Raw genomic sequence first — 24,021 nt, 5'->3', positions numbered from 1 at the left:
TTAGGAGGCTGTCATATGAGGGCACCTAGTCTAGCAAGCTGAAAGGTGGCACTAACCATCTAGACAACTAGAGGAGATGTGTGTCTAGATTGCAGAAGGCATTCATTAAATATGTGTTGATTCACCCAGCTAACAGGAACTCCTGAATAGTTTTGTATACCATAGAGGAATACACCTGGGAGGGCTGGGAGCTAGCACCTGCAGGCTGTGAATGTTAGTTACTTAGCTTTCCTAAAGCATTAAGGTTAGGGAACCTTCTTTTGTGATGTAGATCAATTAGAGGTTTGAAGAGCTTCCTCAGTACATTTTTTTTTGGGGGGGGTGGTGTGGTGAGAACTGAATAGGGAGGGCTACAGGTTATGATGTAAAAGTAGAAGAATGCTTTCTAGAAAGTAAAAAAAAAAAAAAAAAAAAAAAATTCTAATGGAGGGCCAAGGAATAAATAGTTTAAATCCCAGAAATCTGGATCTGGTTGTAAACAGCTTGGACCTCACATTTACTGAAATAGCTATACCGTATTTGAATAAGATATAACTTAACAGAAGAAGAAAAAAAGAAACAACTGAAACAGAAGGAAATGCAGAAATCTGGTTCTAACCTTAACAAAAAGGATTTTAAAATAAAATTCCTAAACAATTTTTTTAAAACAGTGAATTTTTTTCTTTGAAAAAGAGCATGACTTAGAAGCCGAATATATAAAACAGGTGAATACGTTATCTTTCCTGATTGACAGAAGGTGGAGCGTGGAATCTTGGTTGCTTAATATTTCTTTCCCTAAATGACCTGCCTACGTCCCCTTCAGGGGTCTCTCTCTCTCTCTCTCTTTCTCTGTCTGAATACTCAACTTTCTGGGGTTTCTTAAGCACTTTTTATTCATTGATAGTAACAAGGAAATAGTAAAAGACTAAATATGTTCTATTTTTTAAATAAATGAAAGGACAGATTCACATTTCAGAGAAAGTTGTCTACATCATTCTTTAAAATGTGTTTGAAACTCACACTTTCTTTCTCCAGTGCTCTTTATAATCTTTATTCTCCAGAGTGCCATTAAACCTCCTCCTTTTCTATATTCACAGTAGCTAGTTCACTGCTTCTCTAATTAAGGCTTTCTCTGATATATAACCTTTCTCTTTTCCCTCCTAAACCCTTTCATAGACACTTAACTCCTAAAGTACAAGGTTATCTTGGGGTGTTAGAAACCATATTCCTCCTAGAAGGATGCAGCTTCCAAAAGAAAAAAAAAAACAAATTCCCGTTTTCATTATAAGGAATCTCATGCCTTATACAGGTTCTAAAAGGCCCTACTTGGAGGGGGATGAGGTGGATGGAAATCACCATTTTGCATATTCTTTTTGTCTTTCTCCTCTTTTTCTTCATTTTCTCTTTCTCCATCTCTTCTTTCCTCTATTTATTGAGACAATTTTCTGGAAGTTTTATTATTAAGAAAAGTTGCATTGGTCCCAGGAACGTAAGTATGTTTCAAAAACAAATCTATTAATAACCAGCATTAACCGATTCAATGAGAAAAAATGTTATGATCACCTCAGTAGATGCCGAAAAAGCATTTAATAAAATTTAACATCTATTTCTGGTAAAAAAAAAAAATCTTAACAGACTAGCGTGAGAAAGAACTTCTCTAGAACAGAAAAGTTGTGCTTGAAGAGCGTATTTTCTCTCAGAGATTTTATACATTTCCCCTTTCTCTAAGCCTTCGAATGAAGGACTGCAACAAAACGTTAAAAGTGACCAGATCGTAGTCACTGGCTGCTAGTATCATGCCTGTAATTCCTGAAGCCAGGTCTCTTTGAGACAGTTTTTTCAAAAGTAATAATTACTTAAAAGTTTTCCCTCTATATCCTTTCACTGTCTTTGGCTATTGGGATGACTGAAATTCCTCTCTGGGTAGCTTCAAACTGAGTTTATTCATAGATAGCTGCTGGATTTTTATTAATCTAGGAAATCTGTGTAATCAAGGGTATGTGTGTGTGTTCACATGTGTCCCTGTGCTTTAGAGGAGGAGGTTCAGGTGAGTTGAGGTAGGTGGGGAAATAGTAACCAGAGGAACCTCTGTTGACAAGTCACTTGGTGCTCTAGTTGTAGGCAAGCCGTTCACCATCATCTCTTGCTTTTGTCACCGCTGGGTGTTTGGCTGGATCGGCTGCCGCTGGTATGGATGGGCTGGATTTTTCTTTGGCTGTGGAAGCCTTATCACCATGACTGCTGTCAGCCTGGATCGATATTTGAAAATCTGCTATTTATCTTATGGTAAGTTGGCAGGTTTCTCATTCCCTGACAGTTAAAGCTAGGTGGATTGAGTGTTAGAACTGTACATATTTCATGCAGGTAACAAACAAAGATTATGAATAACCTCAGAGATCAAGAATACTTCTATTTGTAGCCTATCATCTTGTTCTAACATGTTTAAGGATTTTAACCCATGTCAAAGTAGATTTCTTTTAATACATATTTTATAGTAATGTCTGGTGTTTGGTTATAATGCTTTAAAAAATATCATTTTCTTGTATACTGTGTAAGCTGCCATCATGTTTTCCATGCAAACAAAAGAAATAAAGTGCATCGAAAGGGTGTTAAGTCCAAGATGTTTAGCTCATTCCCCACCTAGTAAGTGTAATTATAAGAAAAGCTGTTTACGATTCTCCCTTAGGACTCACGCTTCCTGTGATTTCAGAGATAAGGAATTCCAAAAAGTTCACCTCCAAGTTAGAGTCATGTAGCTGTTTCTGCATGAAAGGACACACATGTAGAAATATCACTCAACATATTTTTTTTTGTGGTGTTGGTTGGTAGAAAGACGAGTGATTACAAGAACTGGTGAATCAGCAGAAAATAAGTTTCCAGGGCCTAAATATATGTTTTTTAATGATTAGACCATTCTACAGGTTAAAAATAATTTCTAGTACTTTTGTTTGTTGGAGCTCTCGGAATTTACTAAACCTGAAAGAATTGCATTTGGGCCTTTAAGTTTAATATTGAGAACCAGGCACAACCAAAGAATAGTACTGACTTCCTCTGGATAAAGCTGCTTTGATTGTCAATCTGTCGATTAGAGTGATTGTGATGGACGACAGACTGTGGTGTCAGAGCAGGGCCTGGAGACTGAGGTGGGAAAAATCAAGTTAACCTGACACTGTCAATGTGGTAGAATTTCCCTTTGTATTGTTATAGTTTACGTCCCCAAACTCCAAAGAATCCCTGCTTGAGTGGGTGGGAGGCGGGGGCTTGTGAGCCATTCTCTTCATCATCCAGCACTACCTTTTTTTTTTTTTTAAAGTTTACATCTCCTTTTTTAAACATTTAAAACTTCCAATAGAAATAGCTTGAATCAAAATTTCCAGTAAGATATAAAATATACAACTATACATATTCTGTGTGACGTCAACATCTAATTCTTTCTATAGACTTATTTTTGTTCATACCAAAGAGATTTTAAATTTAACTATAGATTTTATAGATCAGAAAAAAGTTAAACTTCCTGAGAGTGTTTGAGGAATACTAAACCCTGATACCTCTGTTTTTAAATATTTTCTTGAGTTTAGGCTTTGTCAGTTAAAGAGATGATGCCGCCCACTGCCAGGATCATTGCAGGTCGTAACTCCATATGTGGGAACTGTGTATATTTTCCAGCTTCTTCTAAGGTTGAACCTCAGTAGTGTGGTTTCGTCATTTAATCTGATGCACTATTAAACCCTCCACACAGCGTCCCAGAATGTTGGAATTAGAAGGTCGCTTGGGGACGTGTAGACTTTTCTCCCATGTAACGTGGTAAACTGTTTTAAGGCATCCCTGAGAGACGACCACTTGGCCTCTTCTTGAATAATTCCAGTGACCAGTGACGGGGAGCTTACTACTGCACAAGGCAGCCCATTCTCTGATTGGTCTGCTCTCATTGTTACAATGTTATTCCTTATATTAAGACAAAACTGCCTCCCAGTAACCTCCACCCATTGGTCCTAGTTCTGACTTCTGGAGCAACACAGAACCAATCTACTAATCTACTCCCTCCTGTACTTGACAGCCTTTCACCATACTGGAATGTAAGTATAAAACACCTCACAAGTAACCCTAACCATAAATGCTTATACGTATGCCTATGCACATTCCCATGAATATATGTGATTACCTGTGCCAATGTTTTATCAGTTTTAGTGGAGAAACAAGAGCTGACTTATATTGTGGCTACGTGATTGCCACCCCTATCTGGTTGGGCATGAAATTTGCATTTCATGACACAAAATGCCATGTATTTGAAAAAAATGGAGACAATAGAGTATAGAAACAATCTGTTATATTTCTTGTTAGCGCTAAATGAGATACACTTACACAGGAGTAAAACATTCATGTTAATATAGCACTTTCTAGTTTGCAAAGCAGGCCCCTGACATTATTTTATTTAACCCATATGCAATGTAGTCTTGCATGCACAAGGTCAGTCAAAGACTAGACATAGAAGAATTAGGCCTGACCGACTTTCCAAACGTCACATTGCACTAAGCAGAGGCAGGCCCTGAGTCTATATGGAAGTAATCATTTAGCTTTTGTTGAATGTATTTTGATATTTCTTCTCTGCTAACACAAAACCAAGGCAGTAAAGAGTCACTTTCCTGGCCCTCTTCGTTCGGGGTGATGAGTGAGGTGTGAAGGTAATTTCCTGTGGAGGCTGCTGCACTAAATCAGGCCGACCTGTCTTTGGTGGTTGTGTTGAATTCTGAAAATGATCACTAGTGCTTTACAGCTTTTCTTAGATGACTGCACTATTTCCTCCGCTTGGAATTCTCTTTTGGTTAACAGAAACTAGTGCTGAAAAACGGAGCTCATTTTTTGTCTTCCTGAAAATATCTTCACAGAATTACTTTGCAGAACATGATGCAACCTACCTAGATTCTCTGCCTCTCCCATTGTGGCTGTGTGAGTGCGATTGTTGTGTGAATGACGTTTGAAGATTCCAAACCTGCTCCACAAATTACTAAACACAGTCAAGCACTTTAATCTCAAACCATAGTGTCATGATCACGAGCCACCAAGCCCCTTCCGCAAGTTCTTAGGAAGCCAGATAAGGCTAGCGACACAAAAAGCTGTTAGGAGGAAGGGCGTTTTAAAGACACAAGCCTTGTTTTGTGATTCCTCACCTCCCCGAAGGATTTTCCCTGGATGATCCACTAACACACCCTTTCCGAGATGTTTTCTCAAGGGCCTCCATTGTCTTCAGCATCCTGTCATCTCTTTCCTGTCCCTTTTCCCAGCTGTTGTCACTTCTCCCTCCCAAAGCTCCCAGATGCCTAGAGAAAACCTTCCAATTGTGTTCTCCTGGAGAAAGGCCCAAGCTCTGGAACTTTTTTCCGTTTACTCCACTCTCCCTCAGGCTTCAGTTATCTGCCCAGGTCTCCCAGAAATCAATGGAATAAATCTTTGGAGGTGGAATTTGACATATCGAGGGGAGGTATCTGGGTGTAGGGCAGATTACATCCGGGTAATGCTTTTCTTCCGCCTCCAGGGGTTTGGCTGAAAAGAAAGCACGCCTACATCTGCCTGGCAGCCATCTGGGCCTATGCTTCCTTCTGGACCACCATGCCCTTGGTAGGTCTGGGGGACTACGTACCTGAGCCCTTCGGAACCTCGTGCACCCTGGACTGGTGGCTGGCCCAGGCCTCGGTAGGGGGCCAGGTTTTCATCTTGAACATCCTCTTCTTCTGCCTCTTGCTCCCAACGGCTGTGATCGTGTTCTCCTACGTAAAGATCATTGCCAAGGTTAAGTCCTCTTCCAAAGAAGTAGCTCATTTCGACAGTCGGATCCATAGCAGCCATGTGCTGGAAATGAAACTGACAAAGGTAAGTGCACTAATATTTTACACTTGTTTTCTGACTACTTACAACTTCATAGGGTAAAAAGCATAGGGAACGTTGGAGACTGAGAGAACTTAGAATCTCTATTCTTTACGTAATTCTGAACTTTGTTGATGATTGGCTAAGCCTTTCTTTGTGGTATCTCTCTCTTCTTTCTGTCTCTGTTCCCCCACTTCTCTCTTCTCTCTCTCTCTCTCTCTCACACACACACACACAGACACGCATTTTAATATCTACCAAATTTGTATAACCCGTCAATTTGGGGCTTATCTTCTCTACTGAATAGGGTGCTATTGATTCATATTCATTATTTCAGCAATAAGAAAAACTTTTATGAATCATATAATGCCTCACCGTATTTACTGTGTTGCGTGGACTTTGGGACATCATTAGGGGACATTCTACCACTTGAATTATTTATAGAGTAAGAGTTTACCATGCGTGCTTTCCCATGGGAAGCTTGTGTTACGAACATGAGCAGTTTCTGCAGGCTTGAGTACCTTGGTAAATGGTAGTTTCAGAGGTGACAGTTCTTTAGATATTGTGGAGTAAGGAAAAGAACAAGACTAGAGTTTAATCCCATCACCAATACCTGCCAAGTTTGTGACCTAGAGCTAGATATTTAGCTTTCTTGAATCCCTGTTTCCTCACTTGCATAACAGGAATAGTGATATCTGTCTCATTGGGTTACGGTGGGAATTCAAAGAGATAAAGCATATTATTCTGTCATCTGGTGCATAGAAGGTGTTAGAACAACCGTGGTTTCTCCTTTTTCCTTATGCCTGTTAGGAATTACTGGTACAGTCTAAAGCAGTGGTCTTCACATGTTCATGATTTTTTGCCCATGTACTGAAAAAATATTTTCCAACACATGCCCTCAATATAAATGACATACAGGTAATACCATGAAGCTTTGTATTAAATATTAGCACTCTCTAATTTAACCCCCCAATTTTTGTCTTCTATTTTAAAGATAAAAATAAAGGTAGATTGAAGTTATAATTATTTCTACCTGTATCCCAATCAATCATGTTGATTGGTGTCCTACCCTCAAGTGTTCTCATGTTCACTTTGGAGACCACTAGTCTCAGGGACCCAGAGAAACACAGTTCCCCCCAGATAAGAGATGGCTTTTTAGTAAGTCAGAGCCTTGGTTCTGGTAATACGCCTCTCTCCAAATTGCAGAATTTTGGGAGTTGTACAAAGATCTCTTGGTTGCATATTGTATTAGTCTGCTGTCACACTGCTAATAAAGATGTACCCAAGATGGGATAATTTATAAAGGAAAGAGATTTAATTGACTCACAATTCTACATGGCTGAGGAGGCCTAGCAATCATGGCAGAAGGCAAATGAGGAGCAAAGTCACGTCTTACATTGTGGCAGGCAAAAGAGCATGTGCAGGGGAACTCCCTTTTATAGAACCATCAGATCTTGTGAGACTTATTCACTATCATGAGAACAGCATGGGAAAGTCCTGCCCCCATGATTCAATTACCTCTCACTCGGTCCCTCCCATGACACATGAGCATTATGGAAGCTACAATTCAAGATGAGATCTGGATGGGGGGACAGCCAAACCGTATCACATACTGTGAGCTAGATTCCTGATGGCTCCAGTTGACTGTTATGCTCAAACTCTATGCCAAGTAGAGGAAGCTTTGAGGGATTTTTTCATCACTCTAAATCTATACTGGTAGCTTAATAATAGAACAGTTCTTGGACAAAAATGCAGACTCAGGAAGCATGAACTTCTTCTGTCTTATAATTGGCTATAAAGTAGGAAAATATTTTCATAAAATGAAGCATTATGAGTTAGGTTCTTCATTTCTAGCTCTCCGTTTAGCTCTTATCTGCATCTTTCAAAAAAGAAATTTAAATAAATCAATCCTAGTTAAAGTTGAATTATATTTAATCCAAATCCTATTTTGTACCAGGTACTATTTTAGAAACTGGGCAAATGTACCAATGATGAAAAATTTGCTTTTCAATAGTTTATGGAAGTGTGCCCAAGAAATGATGTGCAGACATTCATCACACTGGTATGTGACGTCGAAGTTTACTTTGTTGCCCTGTAGTTTGACGTCACATACAGTTGCTGCAATGTCTCGGAATGTGCTTTCTTCTTGCCATCCCCCTCACCTCTCTGTTTTGCATCCCCTATTATGTCATTGGCCTTGACACTTTGTTGGCCTTGCTCAATGAATCTGGGTCCTGATTGCCATGAGGCCCTTCTTCAGTTTCTCCCAGTTTGTTACCCATCATCTTCTCTCCTGTCAGTTGAACTGCTCAACTTGACCCCCTCACATTCTAGCATCTTGTCCTCTTGTGTATTCTTGAGGAGTGAGAAGCTTGTCTAGTCAATGCTTCTGGAACTCATTATACATATGAGGTATAGCTCAGCATATACCATTTAATTTGATTTGTTATTATTCTGCTTGACATGGACTAGGTAGATCAAATAGGCTCCCCCTAGACCAGGTTAAATGAAATGTTAAACAAAGTGTAGGAATACATATGTGTAATTTTGTTATGTATATTCTTTTTAATTTATATACTAAATGATATTATAGCACATAATATGTAATATTATATTAAGAACATGTCTAAATTTTGTTTATATAAACCTGTATTAAAATAACCTAAATACAAACATCTCTAATTATTAATATTTGGGCAGAAAATTTAAGCCAAAATTCAACCCATATTGAAAAATGAACCTAGTCAATGTTTAGACCAGTCAGTGCTTCTAGAACTTATTACACATATGAGTCAATGCTTTTGAAGGTCATTATGCATATGAGGTATAGCTCAGCACATATACCATTTAATTTGATTTGTTGTATTATTCCACTTGACTTGGACTGGGTAGATCAAATAGTTAGGCTCACTCTAGACCAGATTAGCCAAAGAAATGTTAAATGAAGTGTAGGAATACATATATATAATTTTGTTATGTATATTCTTTTAATTTATATACTTAATGACATCATATAGCATGTAATATTATATTAATATGTATATATTTCATTTATTTATATAAACCTATATTAAAATAACATAAACACAAATGTTTCTAATTATTAATATTTGTGCAGAAAATGTAAGACAAAATTTAACTGATACTGAGAAACAAACATAACTACTGTGACATCTTCAGTACTAAATTGAAACTATTTTTAAGTACTACTCAATTTTGACCTTGATTTTTCTACTGAGTAAAAATAAGTAGAAACCGCCTTATACTGGGCCCTTCCACAGCCTTAGAAACCTTTTTGCTCATTTAGCTACTGCTCAGGATTGTCAAATTGCTTGCTCTCTTGGTGCTTCTGATCTTCAGAACAGCCTGGTCTAAAAGCTGATTACTTAAAGGTTACCTTCTGGGATTCTGAGATCAAAATTACTTAGTTTTCTGTGTACTTTAATTATTTCTAGCTCGGTTATTATTGGGGCCAGTACTCTGCCAGTCTGATATCGTGAAGCTAAAAGTTGGCATTCTGTCTGCAAACCTTTCTCTACTTTGTAGCTTTTTTCTAATTAATTTTTAAAAATGATGGTTTTGCTAGACTTTTGTAGCAGCCTGAAATTTCACAGGCTACAAACAGAAGTGTGATGTGTATGTATGTGTATATATATATATATATATGATTATATTTCTATGACTCAGCATAATCTCATTTCTATGCTTGCATTTGACCTTGTAAAACTGATTTCCTATTGGACAATCAAGATAAATTCAGTGAAATCAGTGATTTCTCTTTTCTTCCCAGGATTACCTAAAAGTTTCAGGAAGGTTTTCACAATGCCGGTGCTAATGGGTAGGAGACTCCTGGTCTGGGTGTTGTCATTCATTGACCCTGGCATTGCTGAGATATTTAGGGGTCCTTGTGGTCTTAGTTACAGTTTTCATGGGTCACTTTGCATCTTTGTTGTTCCAACTATAAGGCATCTTTAGGCTCATCAGCACTGTAAGCTACTTCCCCACCCTTCTGATGCAACCCTTCAGGTGCATCTTGGGTCTTGGCTGGGGACCCTGGGAAGTGAGGCACATGTTTTGTGCTTTCACATCCCTGAGAGTTCTGTTGTTCTTCCACCCCCACCCCCGGCCTTTGGTGTTCAGCTCAGTAGGGTAGGTTCAGGACACCTTCTCAGAGTAGGTTACCAACTCCTCTGATGTCCCCACTTGCCTTCAGGGTGTAGGTCTTGTACCTATTTGGGAGTGGGAAAACTGGCTCTTATTTCCATGTACATCCTCTAAATTTTTCACACAGTAATCTTAATGCCCTGAGTCCTTTAAGCCTCTGATTGTGGATACTCAAAGTCACTTTATTCCCCCACACTCAAAACCCTTTTTCTCAATTATTTTCTCTCCTGGGAGTTTCAAATTTCTGTTTTAAAACTTAGAAGCTGAGAAATGAAGGTTTTACTTTTTTAGGTACTTTTACTTCTAAAAATCTTCACACAATGCAGTGAACACTCTTGCTGCTGATTAAATAAGGGGAATGGTAGAGTCACTGCCTGAGGGGTTCTTCCTGCCTGCTGCACAAAGAAAGACCATGGCATTGCAATAAAGAGTTTAATAGCCATGAGGCCAGCCATGCCAGATGGGAAATGGAATTAGTACCCAAATCAATCTCATCCAAAGTTTGTAAGTGAGAGGTATCTCAAAGGCTGTTTGGGTGAAGGGGTGGGGATTGCTATGCAATGGGTGCTTGCTACTGACTGCTTGGGTTGGGAATGAAATCATAGAGGGTGGAAGCTGTCCTCTTGAGCTGAGTCTGCCCAGGTGGGGCCACAGGAGCCTTGGGGTCCAGGTGGAGCTATGAGTGTCAGACATGCAAAAAACCTGAAAAGATATCTCAAAAGGCCAATCTTAGGTTCTACAATACTGATGTTATTTGCAGGAGTAATTGGGGAAGTTGCATGTCTTATAACCTCCAGAATAATGGCTGACAGTCATTTAGGTCTGCACCTTAGCAGAACTCGGTGTCCTCTCATTCCCCCAGTTTGACAGCCTCCCATTCGCTTTTCAAAAGTGCTTGAGTTTGGAGAAAGGCCTGTTATCATTTAAACTTGAGCCTAAATGTCTCTCAAAGTCAGCCTGGCCCCCAATCCCAGGAATAATTAAAGGAAAGTCAAGATGGGGGTGTTAGAACAGCTCAGTTCACTGTTGTAATTTTTCTTACTGATATAATTTTTGCAAAGGCAGTTCCAGTACAATGACAGGAAGACAATCCCAGAAGCATGAATTATGTTTTCTAAATATTATTATGCCATACATGTTGGTACTTCATAGTAATTCATTTAACACACATCAATCATTTACAATGTTCCAGGGCTACAGTTATGATACAGATCCCCTGAGCACCTGAATTTCTCTTAGTGTCCCTTATTCATACTGGAAAGCCCTTGTGATTCTCCCTGGTTAAAGTCCGCCTGCTATGTATGAGCCATCAGAGCACTTGGCACATTATCTTTGGTGACACTGGTCATATTTTACTGAATCACATGTTTATAGCTCTCTTTTGTAAGACAGTAAGTGAGGCAAAGGAAAGTGCCGTGGGTCCTGTTTGCCACTGGACCCTACAGCCTGGCACCTGCTAGCTGTTTAATCAAGATTGCTTGAATAAATACATAATTGAATAAACTAAGTTAATCTAATTACCTTGATGAATGTTAAGAGGTCCCTTGAACTCTGGCTTGAGTGCCTCTGTTTCTTTTATACCTGACAGGGCATTTTGCTTCACTTTGCTCTTTTAAATTGATTGTGAAATCTTTCTAAAACTCTTAAACATAAAGCTTCATTTCCCTTAAATGACTCCTCCCTTTTATAGCTCATCAAATGTTATTTATCATTGAAGGATCAGATTCAGAAGACCCCCTGTGTGGACTCTAAGGGCAGTTCATGGGAAAGTTGAACTGTATCGCTTTAAAAAAACCCCAAAACCAATTAATTAATTACATCCCTCTGTTCTTAGCTTAAATGTCACTTCCCAGAATTCTTCTGAATGGAAGAATTCAGATCTTCCATTACAATGTTTCATTGCAGCCTTTACATTATCTTCTTGGAACATGTCACAGTTTTTAATTAATTTACAATTTCATACTTATTTTGGGGATTATTTGTTCATTTCCCTTTTTTTCTTTGTTACCACTACTTGATGAGCCCTGAGCTGGTAACAACCATGTTTTTTTTTCTTTGTGTCCCCAGGACCTAACACAATGACTCATACATGGTAAGTGCTTAATATATATTTGTTGAAGGAAGGAAGGATTACTTCAGAGCAATTTAATCATGAAAAAGTTTTAAACTAGGGGTCAATCCCAATTTTGCCACTAGCTCCTTGAGAGGTGTTACATAGTCAATGTGTGTTTTTTATTTTGCCTGCCAGAGGCTGAAAGGCTTCTATATCTGAGGAATTTCCAACGTTTTTGTGCCCTGCTTAGAGTGAGAGGAGAAGCACTGTGCCTCTTAATTTAAAAGATGCGGAAAAGACCAGCCACTCATTTCCCAGAATTCCCCTACAGCTATTGACTTGGGCACCAGCCCTCAATGTGTCCCAGAAACTAATGATATGGCATCTAGGGGCAGGGAATTCTTTCCTGAGGCCATGGCTACAGCAGCAGGAGTTTCTGCATCAGAACCAGTTCTCAGTCACAGTTTTGGGTAGCATTTCTCTCTGCTTGATCTCGATGTAAACTGCAGCTTCCCAGTGTTACTTTGTGTTAACCAGTATCCTTTAAATAAATGTATTTTCTATCTCACTCACCCATAGTCAACTTCTGTTGCTTGTAACTCAGCATCTTGATGAATTCACCTAAAGCAAACCATTTAATCTTGCTAGGCCTTAGTTTTCTCACCTGTGAAAGAAAGTGGAGGAAGAGAATGAAATGATATCTCAGTTACCTTCTAAACTCTGAGTGTCTATGAAAATGACTAGATTTTTTCAATTGTTTAAAGGTCTCTGGCAATAGCTATTGTTACTAGAACCACATGGCCTTCCAACCTGAGTATTTGCTCCTCTCCGAGCTGCGTATCCCCACTTCAAGGGCTTTGGACCATCTATAACTAACAGTGAAGTCTCTCCTGTTTTGTTGAACCAGATACTTGTAAGTTATTTCCTGTCCTTTAAGCCAGCCACTGCCTGGTCAGGAAATATTGTATTCGGTTTTGGACCAAAACTCCAAAACACAGATGCATAGAGTGACATGACCTAATTTACTGTCTCTCTTTTCAGTTGCAGCTTTTGCTTGTTTATAGAGTAGCGGTATTTTAAGATTCGAGAAAATTGCAATTGGGAAGTGTGAAATTCTTGTTTTTCTTGTTTTTTTTTTTTTGAAGTATGAATTCATGTTTATTGCTTAGATCACAACGAGGGTTAACAGATGGAAGGTACACCAAAGATGTCAGAAATTTTTTTCTTTACAAGTTTATGGAGGAAGGTTTAGGATAGTTGACCTTAATTATCATTCCGTGGATAAAATAGAAGGAAGGAAGAAATTCCAACTAGACACACTCAAAGCTGTCAAATTACTTAATTTCTTAAAAGGTAATGTGAAGACTAAGTAAGTGTCACCACTCTTATTTGTATGTGTATGTGAGGGAACCAAAGAAGGTAGGTCACAGTTGTCAAGTTCCCTCCCTTCCTGCTTGCCACTGGTAGAATCACTCAACGACAGATGGCTCTATACGTGGAAGGTAGTAGTCTCATAACTGGAATTACTGTCTTTTAATATTATTTTCTTACTGGCTGGAATCAAATCTAGCTAGACCCAAGCTAGAAAAACAAAATCTTGTCACCCGCATGCTCCTGTCAAGTGTGTTGTCTCCTGGAAGAGGCAGAACGCGCATTCTTCCTGTTCCCTAATGCATACAGGTGAGCTCTCCTGGGAACATTATCTCACCCTAGCCACTGAAATATCTTTGTTATCCCCAGTCTAATTAGTTCTGTAATGTGATTCAGTCTTGTTATTGACGGGGAACTTATTTCATCTCTCTTTTTCAACCTTATTTTCACATCAATTCTGTATCTTCTTATCTATTTTATTATTCAAGGTAGCATGCAGCTTCAAGTGTTAGCTGAAGTCTTATTTGCATCTGGGCAAAGGATCCTGGAGAGAGGAGCTGGGCACCCCCTCTGCAATAGTTGTTGCTAGAAAATCAGCGATTCTGCCCCACTCACACTGGTCAGTCGAGCTGAACCATGACTGGTGTCATGGAGTTACTCAGAGTATCTCCATGCCAATGACTTTTCCCACTATTCCACACTGCCTCAGCACATTGAAAGGAGGGAAACTCCTTCTTAGAAACCTTACCTGCTGGAATGCTTCAGATGTATTAGACCCAGAGGAATAGCCTTGGAGGATTTACTTTCAACCACATTATTCTATTATTGCTTTAATTGGTTAATTAATTGGAATTGAGCAATTACAGACAACACTGCTTTTGTGACACAATACCAGCTTGAACTGGCACTGGAAACTGGCTATATCCCTTGGTCCTCTGTAGCATGATGTACTTAAAATGAAGTGGGTTGCAGATGTGTGTGATTCTTTTGTAGAAGCTAAACACGTATCCTGTGAATTTCCGCCCATGAAAATTGTCTAATTTAGGATTTGAAATCTTACTGCTTTTTCAGTGACCCAAAAAGGCAGTAATAAAAGTGAAGTAATTAAAAAAAAAATAAACAACTTAGAAAAAGTTGATGGGTACAGGAGCCTGTGTTAGAACTGGCTTAAGGATATCTGGAATAGAGATTTTAGAAAATAAAAATTAAGACACACTTAGAATTGAGGAAAGTCAAAAACAGGCTGATGAAAAGATTAAATATATTCCAAGCTGAGTAGAAAGTGCTGACAAAAACAGAGTGTAACATGAAAGTTTTGAAAACTTTTGTGGCCTGTATCTCAAAATAGTTTTTACATTTAAATGTTTAATATTTTGTGGAGTATATTTAAAATGGAAAGGTTACAGAAAGTGAATGTGCCTTATGTTAACTTTGTATTCCCTTCAGAAACATAAATAACATTGTGTAGTACTTTTTAGATCTAGCCTTTTATCCCTCTTTCTGCTTTAAACTCAATTTCTAAGTCTTCTATTTAAAGTATTTAGATTTATTCTAATCCCAGAAAAACCACAGTGATTCATTTGCTATGTGTTTGTAAAACTGCAGTATATTTAATTCTTCTATGTCCTTTTAAGAAGGATAACATAATGCAAATGTTTTAAGTCTTTCCTATTCCCCAATTGCACACTTCTCTAAAAGTAGAAAACACGTAAAATGTAGAAAATATTATGGACTAAGTGCTAATCTATTTTTTGTCAATGACTTTGGCAGCAACACAGAAAACAGCTTTTGGGATACTGTGAACTCATCATATGACTCACCAAAGAAGCAAAGATGGAGCTATGTTAAGTCCCTAGACATCTGCTAAAGCAAGCTTTATTTCTATAGTTAGTGTTTATTTGGGATTTAGAAAAAGAAGGCCCTCGCTGTGAGCCTTGAGGCATTCATTCCATTTACAAGCAAAAGTCACACAGACATAACCAAATAAAAATTTCTCCTGGGTTAGCTTCGTAGAAAGATAGAAAAGCAAGTCCAACGGGAGAGCTGCATGTGTACATTGGGACTTGACAGTTTAACTGCTAAGCACAGGTGAGAGTTTTGACCAAGGACCGAAAGCAAGGTTGCAGGTCATTCAGGAGATCTGGGCCCACTTGATTCATTTCCTGGGAATTCAGATTCTCTATTTGTAAAATGGAACAAAATTGATATTATTAATTTTTTTGTGTGTGTGTGTGCTGCAGTTAATGTTAAGAGATGAGTTCTGAAATTCTTGGGTGGAATTTTAGAACCTGGGACTTTAGGTTAGACTTTAGATTTTCCATGTTTCATTCTTATACACACCACAGAGGCGGGTTCCCAGGGCAAACACACCCCATAGACAGGCTGTTCCACAGGTCAAGTAGACCGAAGGCTGTGGACCATTTCCTGCCTACCACTAAAGTGTACTGAAATGCACGTGCACACATATGTCCTTGTTATGGGAAAAACACATCCAATGAACTGTCTAAAACAAAAAAGGCATTCACAAATAGTGTTGCTTTAATTATTACTAATAAAACATTGTATGTCTCACTCCTTATCATTGATTCTCTAGAACTTGTCATGACCCTGATGTTGGGAATTGTTATTTTGCTTCTTGAAGTGGGGGAGGGGGGTAAAAGGAAGTGATACCTGGCATAGCTCCATCCTTACTCAGAGATTATAGGAAAGTCCAATTTTCCTGGAACTCCTTTATAAAATCCCCAAGGTGGGTCTGATCAAGATCTTTTGAGTCATGAGCTGCTCTCTATTCCTATTATTGTAGCTAGGAATTTGTAGTCCTCTGCTTGGTCAGACTTGGGTCATGTGATGCCTATGATGATGTCAACTTCATAAAGCAGCCTAGCAGATTGAGGGGTGCCGGTGATGTTAAGGTAGAAGAGATACACTGGGAAGGTGGAAACAAAGGCAAACAAACGAACAAACAAACAACCCCCCCGAAAACAAATAGATGTCTACTACGCAGAAGACAGATTTGAATACAGTTTTCAAATTTATTTTACAGAAGGAATATCCTAGTAGATAACATTGTGTAAGGATACTTTGAAGTTAGTGTACGCTTTCTCAATTAGGGCCTGAAATAGCACACGTTTTAAATAAAAACCAAAGTTTTGATTTCACTTGTCAGTCTCAATACTCTAATTTCTTATTTCTTCTTTAGACTCTTGCCTAACCAAACGTGCTAAGAGTAGAAATTCTACATGGGCAGGGATGTGTCTCCTTTGTTTATTGCTTTATCCTTCACACAAAACATGTGGAAGATGCTCAGTAATACTTGTTGATTGAATGAATAAACCGTGATCTTTCTACCTTCTATTTTTTTCTACGCCATTTTACTCTACAGGCTAATCCTCCTAAGCAGAGCTCTCACCATATTTCCTGCTCAAAAACCTACTAGTGTCTCAAAGAATATAGAATTAAGTGCAAGCTCAATAATGCCATACAAAACCCTGAATCTTTCTTTCCTGCCTCACTTCCCTTTGTTGCTTTCTCCTGCCGCAGTGAATTGCTCACTGGTTCCTATACAGACCTCTCACGTTCCTGTCTATGCCTTTAATTTGTTTCACCACTATTTCTTTATTTCTACTTGCCAAGGTGCACATCCTCTTTGAAACGCTCCTCGATAGGCCAGGCGCAATGGCCCATGCCTGTAATCCCAGCACTTTGGGAGGCCGAGGTGAGTGGATCACCTAAGGTCAGGAGTTCGAGACCAGCCTGGCCAACATGGTGAAACTCTGTCTCTACAAAAATACAAAAATTAGCCAGGCATGGTGGTGTGCACCTGTAATCCCAGCTACTTGGGAGGCTGAGGCAGGAGAATCGCTTGAATATGGCAGGCAGAGGTTGCAGTGAGCCAAGGTTGCACCACTGCACTCCAGCCTGGGCAACAAGAGCGAAACTTCGTCTCAAAAAAGAAACGCCCCAATTTGCCCCATAGAATGTACATGTGTCCTCCTCTGAGCTGCCACTTAAATCATATTCAACCTCGTACTGTAGTTATTTGTATTCTAGAGGGATACAACTCAGGCTCTAGGTTTTACTGGTATTCCCCACAGCACTAGGCATAGGGTCTTACACAAAGCACTTGCTAAAAAGAGTTTGTTGAATTGAAATGAGATGATGCATAGGGGTCAGGCAGGGAGTTACACGGCACTAATTAGGACTACATTATTAAAGGGACTGAATTGCAGATGGCGAGAGACTTGTGAGGGTATTTAAAACCCTATTGCTAATTATTCTTTGGTCTGAAAATAAAGAGGCCCCGAAGGTGATTATAATTTTGTGAGAGTGAAAAGTGTTTTCTGAAAAAGTCTTGTTCCATACAACTCTGCCACTTTGGCTGAATCTGAATGACTTATTTTACATTATGTACCTGGTGAATTTCCGCTATCTGAGTCTCAAACCTGAGAAAAATTTGAGTCAAAAGAAATAACATTTAATAGAAATTTCTGAAAATGCAAATTAGAATTTCAAACTAGGGCAGAATTTCTGTTTCCTGAGGCAAATATGGATGATTTAAAATTTCATCAAGGTGAATATATTTTCCATCGAGTTTTTAAGTGAATGTGGGTTTTTAAGTGAATGTGGGTCCAGAAATATTATGATTTCCTGCCCCATGGAGGCATAATCTGACAGCTATTTGAGGGTTATATTTTGGGTCTTTGGGTACATTCAAATTGTAGAGTGGAGACTAGATAGGATGTGGTAGATGGGATAAAAAATTGTAATCACTTCTTTTGGCTGAACTTCTCGGAAGTCCATATGAAATGATTCCTATGTACAAAGTAAGTGAAAACAATGACAGACTTTCTTGGCTGTGAGAGGTGACCTGATCCTTCTCCATATCCATCGTTTCAGACTCATGTCCTTTACCAGTCGTCTTGCTTCTTTTCTCTGTTGCTTTCCCTCATCAGGTAGCGATGTTGATTTGTGCTGGATTCCTGATTGCCTGGATTCCTTATGCAGTGGTGTCTGTGTGGTCAGCTTTTGGAAGGCCAGACTCCATTCCCATACAGCTCTCTGTGGTGCCAACCCTACTTGCAAAATCTGCAGCGATGTACAATCCCATCATTTACCAAGTTATTGATTACAAATTTGCCTGTTGCCAAACTGGTGGTTTGAAAGCAACCAAGAAGAAGTCTCTGGAAGGCTTCAGGTAAAACTTCAGAAGCTGGAAATGAATTACACTCTCTTTGTTTCAAAATCCAGCAGGGTTCAAGGTACTCAGATGTGCTGTCTTCTTAGGGTTAAAGCTCATCGCCTAGGAGTAGTGTAGGAAGGACTTTATTTTCTGTTTATCAAAATTCCTGAAATCAAGTAATCAGCTATGTAGAAGTTGTATGACATCGATAGATAGTGAGAAGTGATTCTTTTTTGATCCTGGAGCAACTAAGATACAGAGATGTGTCCATTTGAGCAACAACCACTATTTATCCATGGCTCGTACGTTGCATATCTGGGACCAAATCCATTGTATTCCAAGAGTACTGTTTCACATGGCTTTGATCTCACAATAGAATGATTCTCTTGTTTGGCACATCACTACCACTAGCTAAGGGCATAAAAGTTGGGCAGGCAGAGGAAGGAAGGCGAGAAGGGAGATGACATTTCTGCTCTGTGGCAGGTTTCTTTTATTTTATTTTCACAAGGGCCTTGGGTTATTCTTTTTCTTTGTCAGAAGAAGAAATTGAGGTTCAAGTAAGGTTAAAGTTAAGTAAGCTGCCCATGTTTGAACAGCCAAAAGGTAGCAGAGGAAGAATTCAAATTCAAGTCTACTGGGTTTCAAAACGTATCCTCCTTGCTTGATACTATTTGTGCTACACAATGAAAAGAGTTTGGGAATCCAGTACCATTTTTCCTAAAGGCCCAAAAGGCTCAGGGTGAGTAAAGACTTGGGGGTTATTGGTGGTCTTCTGTGTCCACTCAGGCTCAGTATTAGCAGTAAAAAGTGGAAGAGGCACCTGAATTCATGGTCTGAGGTGAGGGGTGTTGAGAGGGCCCCTGGTCTCAGTGCTTTTTGTTCTTATTTACTTGATTTCTAGATATTTATTAATACTTCTTCCCTTGAGTAAGTAAGAGACAGTAGAGAAAAAAGTAGGACTAGCTATGAGAAGATGTGGGTTTTGTCTTGTTCTTTCACTGTGCATGAGCAAGTGACAAATATTTTGGACTTTAGGTTCCTCACCACGGATCAAATGAAAAGATGACAAAAAGTCACAAATAAAAGGTAGTATTATCATTATTGCTGTGGTACAGGGGAAGAGATACACAATTTGAAGATAGAAGACCAGTATTTAATGTTCAGTTGTTTACAATATGTTTACAATAGCTCTGTATCTTTGAACAAATTAACTACATAGAGCCTAGAATTGGAATAAACAGTAACAATACCCATCTCCTGAAGTTGTAGAATTAAGCAAAATTGATGTGTGAAAAGATCTAAGGGACCATTGTTAGTAGTGCTTTCATATTTTTTGGTGGTTACTGCCTTTGCTGTTGAATTGAACAGTTAAATCCAAATGCTAAAACGCATCTCTTTCTGAAGTAATAACACTATGTCCTCATCGGCTATCGACATTTTGTTACAAATGCAGGTAGAGAGAATAATTTTAATAGAGCAGTTGTGGGAGAAAGTAATGGCGCACTTCTTCCTCTGAAGGAGATGGGAGTTTGACAGGAATGACTGCAAGCATATTTCACGTACCTCATAATTTTGCCTCAGACTGCCTCTGTGTTCTGTACATTCACTCACAACTGTGTGCAGCCCATAAATATTCAATATTCAACAATGGGAAGAGGGAAATTTATGTGGGAGAAAGTGACTTAGGGCCACGGACCTTTGGGAAAATCAGTCAGGCAAGAGACAGCTCGGTTCACTGGTTCCTATTAGCTGTTTATACGAAATATAGCAATTGCTCTGCTGGAGGAGGACAGTGCTATTTCTTTTCTCTAGAGGGTCAGCTTTCAGGGGAAAAAGCAGGCGGTAGAGCTGAAGCAGTGAGGAGCCCTTCGGTGCTAGAGGTTGAAACCTCTTTGTGGAAGGAATGCTGAAGAGATATTGAGTCGTAGATTTTAGAAGGTGCTGCTTCAGAGAAGAGCAGAAGGGTGGATGGTAGCCACCAGAGGTTTCTTTTTATCTTTACAAAGTAGCCAAAAAGAAACCTCATTTCTCTTTGTTGTTGCTAAGAAGCTATGCAAGTGAGTAATTGCTGGACTGCAGAGCAAGGGTAAGTGATGTGAAGCTAGTTTAGAATTATTGCACAAAGCAGAACAAGTGAATTAAACTGGATTAATCAATATCCTTATTCTTTTCTTTTCTGAGCCCTGAAATGTTTTTGCTTATAAGGGGACACCCTCTTGGGAAATATTTTGAAATCAAATAATAAAGCTAATGTATTGAATATGGGATTGTGGAAATAAATTTTGGGTAATTTTAACAGTCTATTAAAAGTTAAACTCGTTTTTTCCTCCTGAATTGAATCCCCTGAGATTTTGGTAGAAGTTGGTGAACCAAAGGAAACAAATGTGGCCAAGAGCTCTTTCTGGAATGTTATTCTTTCCTACACCTGGGTGTCCAGATGTAGTCTCCCATATTTTGTAAACAGCACTGCTCCACCCTGGCTGTGTAATGGAGACACCTGGGGAACTTTGAAAAATGACTGCTGCCTGGGCCCCATCTGTAGAGATTTGGCTTTGTCAGGATTGGTCCTGAGCTTCCGTTGTTTAATTGTTTACCTCTCCCAGATGACTCTCTTGTACACTGTTGAAAGCTAAGGAACCAGAGGCTGAGAAAGGAAGACACTGGCAGTACAGCTCATGGAGTCATAGGCCTTTGCCTACACAGAGACCAGTGTGGCCACCTATGGGCAGTGACAGGGGAAAGAGGCTGCAGATGCTAGGCCTATCTCAAATAGAGAAGAAATGTTCAAAAGGCACTGGGGGTTCAAACATTTGATTGGGGGTATGCAGTGAAGGATGGAGTCATTTGCATTCCTGGTACTGAGTGAAGATAACAAGGGAGAACAAAGCTGCAAACTCTGCATTGCTATCATAATCAAACCTCCCCTGACCGCCTTGGCTTGCAATGCTGTCTTCATAAAGAACATTCCTTCAGTAGGTGAATCAGAAGGGCCTACGTATATAGTGCAGGTAGGTGTGCAATTAATTTTGTTCTAGAAAACAGGAAACTCATGATGGCACACGAAATGTGCTGTAAATGAGTGGCTTATTTTTGGAAAACTCTGCCCAAATAATTCATTGACTTTGAATATTTCAAATTGAATTATTATTTTCTGTCTGTTGCTAATTCAAGATTTGTGCACATAATCCTCATGGTAGTCAAGTTTGACACATACATATGTATGTATATGTATATATGTATTTATGTGTGTGTATATGTAGATATTAAATTGCATTTTTCTTCTCCTATATCTAGGCTGCACACCATAACCACAGTCAGGAAGTCTTCTGCTGTGCTGGAAATTCATGAAGAGGTATGAAGATGGATACAGCATCACTATGGACACACGTATTCACTTATTTGCCTCTTCACTGCTGTAAACATTTGATTGTGGCCACACTTTTGTCTTTATATTCTATTTTTATATTTTGTACAGTTTTCCTCAAGCCAGGGGTTGCTGGGAAATTCCAATGGCTAAATGGAAACTAGATTATGGGATACTAATTTAAGGAATATTATCAGGATGAGCATCCCTGGAACTTTCTTTTCTCGTACTTTAAAACCTATTGTCATGCCAAACAGAATTGAGTGTGAGATAGTGAGAAAAATGTTGAGAAGTTTTATATTAGGGAGTTATTTAATTTTATTACATCATTGTCATTATTGTTTCTTAATGGGTTAGGGAGGCAGTTTCTGGGGCTCATTTAGGTGGACAATCATGTATGTTGGGCCATGGCTCTTTGGTAGGTACTTTGGTTCTCACAGCCATTTTTCATGTTGGGGGAGGTTCATACTCTGATGGCAGTGATTCCACAAAGGAGTCCTCTGGGGAAATCGGTTTTGCCTTAAACACTCAGTGGAAAACTCTCCTGTATCTCTAAATTTGAAGACAACTGTAATTTCCGCTGGTGATAATTTTACCCACGTGGGTTTTCTCATTAAGCTCTACTTACTAAAACAGTGGATGTAACAGGGCATTATGAGTTGTAATTGCTAAAGAAGTGAATTTAGTGAAGATGGGTGTTTGTAAGTGTTGTTTCTTCTCTTTGCTCTTTGTTAGCTTGTTATTTCTTTTGTTCATTTTTTTTTTAAACAAACACCTTTTGAGGCAGATAGGTAAAGAGACGTAGATATGAATGAGATGGAGTGATTTCAAAGACAGATTCCTGCCCTTTAAAAGCTGCTGGAAGGAGAAGGCATGTGGATACTATGTCCAAATAGGTTTTCTACCCATTGTCTATTATCTTTTCTCCTAATCTGATAAGCAGGGCCATCTACGTTGCAGTTCTTTTAATTAAATGACTAGACAGATGTTCTCTATGCTTCTCTATTCCATCTACCTCCCCTTCTGCTATGAACTTAAGCCTTGCTCATCAATTGTGATTCTGCCTTACTGGTAACTACCAGCAAGAACAGCGAAAAGGGGAAGAGGGTGGCCCCACTCACACCATTGATAATCTCTCCACTCCTTCCACTGGAAGGTTTGTAGAGAATCATACCCTCCTCCAAGGCTCAACCTCAGTACATGGCACCTTCAGTTCCTTTGTCTTTGTTCTTTGTCAGTCAGGGGTGTGGGATGAGGAATGACTTGATGTGTGTCATTCGTTTAAGATAAATGCCAAATAGATGTTGGAAAACATGCTCTATGATTAAAACAACAACAACAAAAAGCAACAACTCTGCTTGGGGCTTATGCCTGCCTATCAAATTCTGGAGAAAAGAAGAGGCAGAATTGTCATTAGAATAGAGAAGCAAGGAACTTTTTAGCAGACATGTACATTATAGAGGTGTGAGAGCATGTGGCACGTCAGATAGAGGTGGACACAGCTGTAAAGCACAGTCAGGTTTGCACCCCTCCTCTGTGCCCTTTGGCAAGTTTGAAACATGAGGATAATAACAATAGTATCACAGGGTCATTGTGAGGCTTATGAAATAATATCCACATAAGTCACTTAGCACTATGCCGGTGATAGAGAAGCACCCCTGTGTGCTAACAACTGCTCTTATTATTATTAAGGTGAGTGGTGGTGGTCAGAAGTGGAGCTGAGAGTGGTAGTCTGGCAGGAGCCAAATCAGACTCCAAAGGCCTTGTTGTTTATGCTGTTATATGGATTTTACCACGACGGTGATAGGGAGACCATTCATGATTTTAGGCTGGGGAAGAAAGACCAGTCCGGTGGCAGTGTGGAAGGTGGATTGTCTGCATGAGAGTGGGGAATCAAGATTAGAGGTTGGCAGACCAGTTAAGAGGCTTTATAACAAAATTACAACTTATGAGGCCTGAATTAAAAAATGGCAATAAAAATGAAGATGAAAATTTAGGTTTAAAATATTTTAAAAAGTGACAAAAAAGTGGTAATTGATTACACAGATG

General features: G+C 39.2%; 1 protein-coding gene across 1 annotated transcript in view; it reads left to right on the top strand.

The window, feature by feature from the left end:
• OPN5 (opsin 5) overlaps positions 1–24,021 on the top strand; it is a 44,027-nt gene that overhangs the window by 7,510 nt on the left and 12,496 nt on the right. Inside the window, exons 3-6 of the mRNA XM_003254193.2 lie at positions 2,095–2,265; positions 5,513–5,847; positions 18,382–18,623; positions 21,903–21,960. Of these exons, the coding sequence (XP_003254241.1) occupies positions 2,095–2,265; positions 5,513–5,847; positions 18,382–18,623; positions 21,903–21,960 (806 nt within the window). The remainder of the gene's footprint in view (positions 1–2,094; positions 2,266–5,512; positions 5,848–18,381; positions 18,624–21,902; positions 21,961–24,021) is intronic.

The sequence above is a fragment of the Nomascus leucogenys genome, chromosome 22a (assembly GCF_006542625.1).
Source record: "Nomascus leucogenys isolate Asia chromosome 22a, Asia_NLE_v1, whole genome shotgun sequence".
NCBI classification, from domain to species: domain Eukaryota; kingdom Metazoa; phylum Chordata; class Mammalia; order Primates; family Hylobatidae; genus Nomascus; species Nomascus leucogenys.
The sequence above is the reverse complement of the archived record's forward strand: the minus strand, read 5'-3'. Positions and strand labels throughout refer to the sequence as shown.